Genomic DNA, 8,305 nt, shown 5'->3' with positions numbered 1-8,305 from the left:
GGAGACTAAATATATTAAATGGGTTTAGCACCAGCTGTGTAAAGTTCAGATGACTGTTCTCCTCTCTCAACGCCCACTAGTCCAGCCTGAGGCTGCAGGTAGAGGGTCCTGCTGATTAGAAATGTAATCCTGGTCTTCCAACCTACATCATCGCTGCCCTTGCACTTTTTTATCTGCACTTTCCCAGTACATGTAGACAACATTCTGCACTGTTTATTTTTCTATTTATCACAGTGCAGTTCTGTACATCTGTACCAGTGATAACAAAGATCCATCATGTTGGCTGTGAGAGTATTTGTAATGATGATAAACCCCAACACCCACACCGTTCAATGCCGAGGGATGGAGAGGGGAATGCAGGAGGGATTGGGATAGGCTAGGCTGAAGGAGGAATGGACTCAGAGCCGACAGCATTAAACAGTCACACAGCCAGTTTAGTAGTTTGGAAGCTTCTGGAAACTGGAACCAATGTCTGGTTCAGCAGAGGGCCTGAAGGCTGTTTTATACGGATAATAATCTGAGAGAGGCAAGAGGAATGGAACCACTTTGATGCCACAGAGCAATCTGGGAAAGGATCGCATTGCTGCTTGCTGTCAGCTGTGGGGTGAGAGAGTCAGTGAGGGCTGGAGCTGCTGTTTCTCTGCTCCAAGCAGAGTCCATGTTTGCCTGAGCTGCTGAGTTGAGATTATCCTGGGTTCTGACATCAGAGCCAGGTCTGGCCCAGGTGTCAGTGCAATGCAGATCTGTGGGATGTCAGGGACACCTCTGTCTGGAGGTGAGACAGAGATCAGCCCAGCACCTTAGTGACCTGAAACTAACAGCCCCAGCTCTGACCAGCGAGTCTGTCACAGCCTCTCTGGGAATGTGCCGGCACGCTCTGTTATACCATCAATCTAATCTCCCTGCCTCAACTACCTTCTCTGGCACTTCTTCCCATACATCCAGGAACCCCTCAGGTTCCTGTTCAATCTTTCCCCCTTCACCTTAAACTGGTCCTCGATTCCCCTACTCTGGGAAACAAATTGTGTGCATTCACCCAATCTATTCCCCTCATGATTGTTACACTTCTATAAGATCACCCCGCATGCTCCTGGTCTTCATGTAGCTCAGACCCTCGAGTCCTGGCGATATTGTTGTGAATGATCTGCCGGTTTTGTGTGAAGCAATAGTATAAATGCTTGCTGCCCCATCAGGGGTCTACACTGGGTATAACACAATGAACATGGCCCTGGCCGTACCAGCTGATGGCAGAGTTGTTGCGTGTGACATCAACGTAGACTTTGTCAACATTGGGAAACCGTTCTGGAGAGAGGTGAGGATGTGTTCTGTTGTATCCCCGTGAGTGGGCGACTGGTTATGAAGGTCTAATGTGTAATATTGTGTCTGTGAAGGTAAAGGAGCAAAGCTCATGGCTCTTTGTGGGGAGACAGGGTTAGATGTGTAGACCCCTATCATTGTGATATAGGGTGGAAACAGGCCCTTCAGCCCAACTTGCCCACACCCACCAACCTACCCCATCTACACCAATCCCATCTGCCTGCGTTTGGCCCAAATCCCTCTAAGCCTATCCTGTCCATGTACTTGAACAAATGTTTTTTAAAACGTGACATTCCTGACCTCTGGCAACATGTTCCGCCTTTATGTAAAATGTTGCCCATCAGGTTCCTATTAATTGGCACTTTGTCACATGTACAGTGAAATTCATTTTTGTACACAGGTCAGTACAAGCATCACTAGACATAAGCACTTTACATCTTAGATAATCATCTCAGATCCAGTACAAGTGTACAGCAGTAGTACACAGACACAGTGTACGTTGCCAGTTTAGTGCCATTTCCAATTCCCAGTTGTAGTAAGTGCAGGGATCTTGACCTGACCATGAAGGTCTGGTGTCCTAGTGGCGTTGCAGGGTCGGCCTGGCCAAATGTAGCAGTGGTGTCCTCCACTGCTGTGGGCAGCGTGTAGTGCATGCTCGCCCCCTTGGAACGGCAACCCAGCCGAGCTCCAGGGCCTACAGACACCCGGTCTAATGGAGGCCCAGGCTGCTGCAGGGCCTACAGGCACCCGGTCTAATGGAGCTCCAGGCTGTTGCAGGGCCTACAGGCACCCGGTCTAATGGAGCTCCAGGCTGCTGCAGGGCCTACAGGCACCCGGTCTACTGGAGCCCCAGGCTGTTGCAGGGCCTACAGGCACCCGGTCTAATGGAGCTCCGGGCTGCTGCAGGGCCTACAGACACCCGGTCTAATGGAGCTCCAGGCTGCTGCAGGGCCTACAGGCACCCGGTCTAATGGAGCTCCAGGCTGCTGCAGGGCCTACAGGCACCCGGTCTAATGGAGCTCCAGGCTGTTGCAGGGCCTACAGGCACCCGGTCTAATGGAGCTCCGGGCTGCTGCAGGGCCTACAGACACCCGGTCTACTGGAGCCCCAGGCTGTTGCAGGGCCTACAGACACCCGGTCTAATGGAGCCCCAGGCTGTTGCAGGGCCTACAGGCACCCGGTCTAATGGAGCCCCAGGCTGTTGCAGGGCCTACAGGCACCCGGTCTAATGGAGCTCCAGGCTGCTGTAGGGCCTCCCTCTTCCCCCTCTCACCTTAAACATATATATGTCCACTGGTTCTTTATTCTCCTGCTTTGGGTAAAAGGCAACACATTCACCCCATCTATTCCCCTCATGACCTTATGCATGATCACACCACAGCCTCCTGTGCTCCAAGAAATAAAGCCCGAGCCTACTCAACCTCTCCCTGTAGCTCAGGTTCACCAGTCCTGGCATCGTCCTCATCCATCTTCTCTGCAGGCATCCTCTCCAGCGCGGTTCTCGACTGCGCACAAAATATATTTACAGGTGTGGGGTGGGGGGTGTGTGGGGTGTGTGGGGTGTGGGGGTGGGGGAAGTGCAGGGTGGGGGACGGGGGGGGGGGGGGGTGTGGGGTGGGGGATGTGTGGGGGTCACAGTGTGTGGGGTGGGGGATGTGCAGGGTGTGGGGGGTGTGTGTGGGGTGGGGGAAGTGTGGGGGGGGGGTGGGGGGGGGGGGGGAAGTGCAGGGTGGGGGACGTGGGGGGTGGGGTGTGGGGTGGGGGATGTGTGGGGGTGGGGGAGGAGTGGGGTGGGGGATGTGCAGGGTGTGGGGTGTGTGTGGGGTGGGGGGAAGTGCAGGGTGTGGGTGGGGTGTGGGGGTGGGGGAGGTGTGGGGTGGGGGGACGTGTGGGGTGGGGGGTGTGTGGGGTGGGGGGTGTGGGGGTGGGGGGTGTGTGGGTGGGGGACGTGGGGGTGGGGGTGGGGGGGGTGGGGGAGGTGTGTGGGGTGGGGGGGGTGTGGGGTGGGGGAAGTGCAGGGTGGGGGGGGGTGTGTGGGGTGGGGGAAGTGCAGAGTGGGGGACGTGCAGGGGGGTGGGGTGGGTGCGGAATGTGGGTGGGGTGTTGCTGGCTGCCAGCCAGTGCTGACACACTGTGTGTTGGTCGCAGGCTGAAGTGGATCAGAAGATTGACCTGCGCATTAAACCAGCTGTAGAAACCCTTGGTGAGTAGCGATGCGGGGAGTTGCCGACGTTACAGTCTCTGACCCTGAAGAGCCCATCGTTCTGTTGAAGACAGGACAATCAGTGAGATCTGAAGAAGGGTCTTGACCCGAAATGTCTCCCATTCCTTCTCGTCAGAGATGTTGCCTGAGCCGCTGAGTTAGACATAGACATAGAAAACATAGAAAATAGCAGGAGTAGGCCATTCGGCCCATCGAGCCTGCACCGCCATTCAATAAGATCATGGCTGATCATCCAACTCAGTATCCTGTACCTGCCTTCTCTCCATACCCCCTGATCCCTTTTAGCCACAAGGTACTCCAGCACTCTGTGTCTGTCTGTCTGTCTTCATACTTACATCGAACACCTTGTGTCCAATCCCTCACGCTGACAGCAGTGACATTCCCATCCTACACTATTATTCCTTCCTAATTAATTTATAATCATTATTTTTTTTGTTAGTCAGCCTTAATTTGTTACTTTGGAAAATCAAATTGAATTGAAGATGAATTTTTCAATCAGCTGCTAATGAAAAGCAAATCAATCTCGCTGTGATGTTCCCTGAAAACTGTGCTGCCATCACCACAGAACCTCAAACAGGATGGGCTGGGCTGGACTGGGCTGGGCTGGGGTGCAGTGGGCTGGGCTGGACTGAGCTGAGCTGAGCTATGCTGGGCTATGCTGGGCTATGCTGGGCTGGGCTGGGCTGGGCTGGGCTGGGCTGGGCAGGGGTGCAGTGGGCTGGGCAGGGGTGCAGTGGGATGGGCTATGCTGGGCTGGGCTGGGCTATGCTGGGCTGGGCTGGGCTGGGTCTCCCACACTTCTTACCCTCTCTGCTCTCCCACAGACGAGCTGCTCCAGGCTGGTGAGGCCGAGACCTTCGACTTTGCCTTCATTGACGCTGACAAGGTGAACTACGGCCTGTACTATGAGAAATGCCTGCAGCTGATCCGCAAAGGAGGGGTCATTGCGATCGACAACGTGAGTACAGGGAGCGTGTGTGTGTGTGTGAGTGTACACGGGGTGCGTGTGTGTGGTATGTGTGTGTACACGGGGTGCGTGGGGTATGTGTGTGTACGCGGGGTGCGTGTGTGTGGTATGTGTGTGTACACGGGGTGCGTGGGGTATGTGTGTGTACACGCAGTGTGTGTGTACGCGGGGTGCGTGGGGTATGTGTGTGTACACGGGGTGCGTGTGTGTGGTATGTGTGTGTACACGCAGTGTGTGTGTGTGTGTGTACACGCAGTGTGTGTGTGTACACGGGGTGCGTGTGGTATGTGTGTGTACTCGCAGTGTGTGTGTGTGTGTGTACGCGGGGTGCGTGGGGTATGTGTGTGTACACGCAGTGCGTGTACGCGGGGTGCGTGTGGTATGTGTGTGTACACGCAGTGTGTGTGTGTGTGTGTGTACGCGGGGTGCGTGTGTGTGGTATGTGTGTGTACACGCAGTGTGTGTGTGTGTGTGTGTACACGCAGTGTGTGTACACGGGGTGCGTGTGGTATGTGTGTGTACACGCAGCGTGTGTGTGTGTGTACGCGGGGTGCGTGTGGTATGTGTGTGTACACGCAGTGTGTGTGTACACGGGGTGCGTGTGGTATGTGTGTACACGGGAACTGTGTGTCCCAGCACCCTATTGACCGGCGCGGGTGTTCGTGCGGAGCCGTCCCTCTGTCAGGCAAGCGGCCCCTCCACACGTGGGCACCGTGGCCCCGCCTCCTCCCTACCTCCCATTCACTCTCTGCCCCCTCCCCCAACACTGCCACACTACCTCTTGCTGTGAATGGGTACATGTGTGGATGAGCACACGCATGGATGTGTGATTGTGCGTGTGAGCAGCGTGTCTGCGTGTGTAGGTATGTGTGAATAGCGTGTGGGGGGACTATGTGCTGTGAGGGTGTGTACGTGTTTGCGGTGTGTGCGTGCATTGTCGTCCAGAGCATTTACAGCTTCATGCACGTGCATCTAATAGCCGTGCATTCCCACTGCCTGACGTGTTCACATGTGGGTCACACTACACATTACATACAGAGCAGCTCCCACACGTGTTGAGATGATTCCTCGCTCTCTGTGTCCACTCTCGCGTGTTCCTGCCCGTGTACTGACTGACCCGTGTTGGTCCCGTGTACTGACTGACCCGTGTTGGTCCCGTGTACTGACTGACCCGTGTTGGTCCCGTGTACTGACTGACCCATGTTGGTCCCGTGTACTGACTGACCCATGTTGGTCCCGTGTACTGACTGACCCGTGTTGGTCCCGTGTACTGACTGACCCGTGTTGGTCCCATGTGTTGGCTGCAGGTTCTGTGGGGTGGGAAGGTGCTGAGACCAGGAGATGACAGGGACACGTTAAGCATCGTTAAACTGAACGAGAAGATCCACACGGACAGCCGGGTCAACATGTCCATGCTCAGCATCGCTGACGGACTCACCTTGGTCTTCAAGCTGTAAGGACCGCATCGTCCCGCCATGACGAGATGCCATGGATGATGCAGGTCCATGGAGCCCAGGCTGACCAACGTCACTGAACAGTCTGTCCATGCAGCCCAACCCTCTGCCCCACTCAACCCATCTCCCTGGACCCTGGCTCTATCCTGTCCCCTCTTGTCCAGTCTGTCCCTACCTACATCTAGATGATCTCATTCCACCCCTCCATTCCCCCTCATCCCCTCCTCACCTCCTTCACCTTCACACCCATCCCCCATACATCCTCACCCACTCCCTATACCCCCCTCTTGCCCCACTCCCCCCCAAACCTTCTCACTCCCCCCTCCCATCCCCCTCACCCCCCCTCACCTCACTCTCAGCCCCCCCTCGCCTCGCACTGTCATCTTCTCCCACCTTCATACCATCCCCCTACACCCTTCCCTCACCCCAGTCCCCACCCCAGTCCCCACCCCAGTCCCCTGTGGGGTCTCCCCCCCCCAGTCCCCACCCCAGTCCCCACCGCCCCAGTCCCCACCATCGTCCCCACCCCAGTCTCCACCCCCCCCCAGTCCCCACCCCAGTCCCCACCGCCCCAGTCCCCACCCCAGTCCCCACCCCAGTCCCCACCCCCCCAGTCCCCTTCCCCCCAGTCCCCACCACCCCAGTCCCCACCTCACCCACAGCCAGATCTGACCCATGACTACACTATCTTGGATTTTCACATTTTAAGTCCACATTATGATCAGAGTTGTTCATTAACACTACGATAAATGTAAAATGCTCATCAAACATAACCTGTGTCTTCAAATCAGGCCCAGCACTCCCGGTGTAAGCACATCCGTACATCCCCGTGTTCCCGAGATCATGGCTACATCCAGGATCTCCAGCTGAGATCATTGATAACTACCCAGGTCGTCTGTGGGATCATAGATACATAGAAAATAGGTGCAGAATGGATCATTTTTGGAATATCGGAAGATAACCCAGAATTAAATATGTTTCAAAAGAACTTATTTAATTATGGGCTAATAATGGGAAAAAAGCTTATACTTAAATTTTGGAAAAATGCTCCAATACCAACAATAAAAATGTGGATTTCAAACATGTTCGAAACACTACACTTGGAAGAGATGAGACTCCTCCTAGCAGGCAAAGCAGATCACTTCCAAAAGACGTGGTCTGCATTTATGGAACTATTACAAGCATAAGGTGCAATAATAAGTTAAAACATAAAGGCTACCAGGACCTGGTAATGGGGGGTATAAAATAATTTTTTAATAAAAACACGGTTGGTATATCCTTTTTTGCGGAGTTTTGTGTTACAATAGAGCGATTGATTTTCCTTTCTTCTTTTTTTTCTTTTCTTTCTAGGGTCTTATTTCTTTTCTTTGCTTCCTTCTCTAATTCCTTCCCTAAGGGGTTCTCTTCTCCCAACACTATCCCTGCACCTTCACGATTCTTGCTTACTTTCCTTACTTCTTTTATTTCTATCTTTTTTAAAGCTCAAAAAATGAAGTGGTACAACATAATGTAATAAGATATATGCGATGTATTAATGTGATTTACTGTACTGCTAATAAAAATAAAATTAAAAAAAAAAAGAAATTAGGTGCAGAAATTTGAGCCTGCACCACCATTCAATATGATCATGGCTGATCATCCAACTCAGTATCCCGTACCTGCCTTCTCTCCATACCCCCTGATCCCTTTAGCCACAAGGGCCACATCTAACTCCCTCTTAAATATAGCCAATGAACTGGCCTCAACTACCCTCTGTGGCAGAGTTCCAGAGATTCACCACTCTCTGTGTGAATTTTTTTTTTCTCATCTCAGTTTTAAAGGATTTCCCCCTTATCCTTAAGCTGTGACCACTTGTCCTGGACTTACCCAACATCGGGAACAATCTTCCTGCATCTAGCCTGTCCAACCCCTTAAGAATTTTGTAAGTTTCTATAAGATCCCCCCTCAATCTCCTAAATTCTAGCGAGTATAAGCCGAGTCTATCCAGTCTTTCTTCATATGAAAGTCCTGACATCCCAGGTATCAGTCTGGCGAACCTGCTCTGTACCCCCTCTATGGAAATAATGTCCTTCCTCAGATTTGGAGACCAAAACTGTACGCAATACTCCAGGTGTGGTCTCACCAAGACCCTGTACAACTGCAGTAGAACCTCCTATACTCAAATCCATTTGCTATGAAAGTAAACATACCATTCGCTTTCTTCACTGCCTGCTGCACCTGCATGCTTACTTTCAATGATTGTTGTACCATGACACCCAGGTCTCGTTGTATCTCCCCTTTTCCTAATCGGCCACCATTTAGATAATAGTCTGCTTTCCTGTTTTTGCCACAAAAGTGGATAAC

The 8,305-nt window shown here is 52.9% G+C and overlaps 1 protein-coding gene across 1 annotated transcript in view; it reads left to right on the top strand.

Annotated features, from left to right (window-relative positions):
* The window catches only part of comtd1 (catechol-O-methyltransferase domain containing 1), a 9,465-nt gene extending 3,194 nt beyond the window's left edge, over nucleotides 1-6,271 (top strand). The window contains exons 4-7 of the mRNA XM_055661591.1: nucleotides 1,194-1,312; nucleotides 3,466-3,520; nucleotides 4,366-4,499; nucleotides 5,816-6,271. Coding sequence (XP_055517566.1) covers nucleotides 1,194-1,312; nucleotides 3,466-3,520; nucleotides 4,366-4,499; nucleotides 5,816-5,965 — 458 coding nt within the window. The 3' untranslated portion in view covers nucleotides 5,966-6,271. The remainder of the gene's footprint in view (nucleotides 1-1,193; nucleotides 1,313-3,465; nucleotides 3,521-4,365; nucleotides 4,500-5,815) is intronic.
* The last annotated feature ends 2,034 nt before the right edge of the window (nucleotides 6,272-8,305 follow it).

This window comes from Leucoraja erinacea, chromosome 34 (assembly GCF_028641065.1).
Source record: "Leucoraja erinacea ecotype New England chromosome 34, Leri_hhj_1, whole genome shotgun sequence".
Classification (NCBI taxonomy): domain Eukaryota; kingdom Metazoa; phylum Chordata; class Chondrichthyes; order Rajiformes; family Rajidae; genus Leucoraja; species Leucoraja erinaceus.
This window is presented reverse-complemented; position numbering and strand designations above follow the sequence as displayed.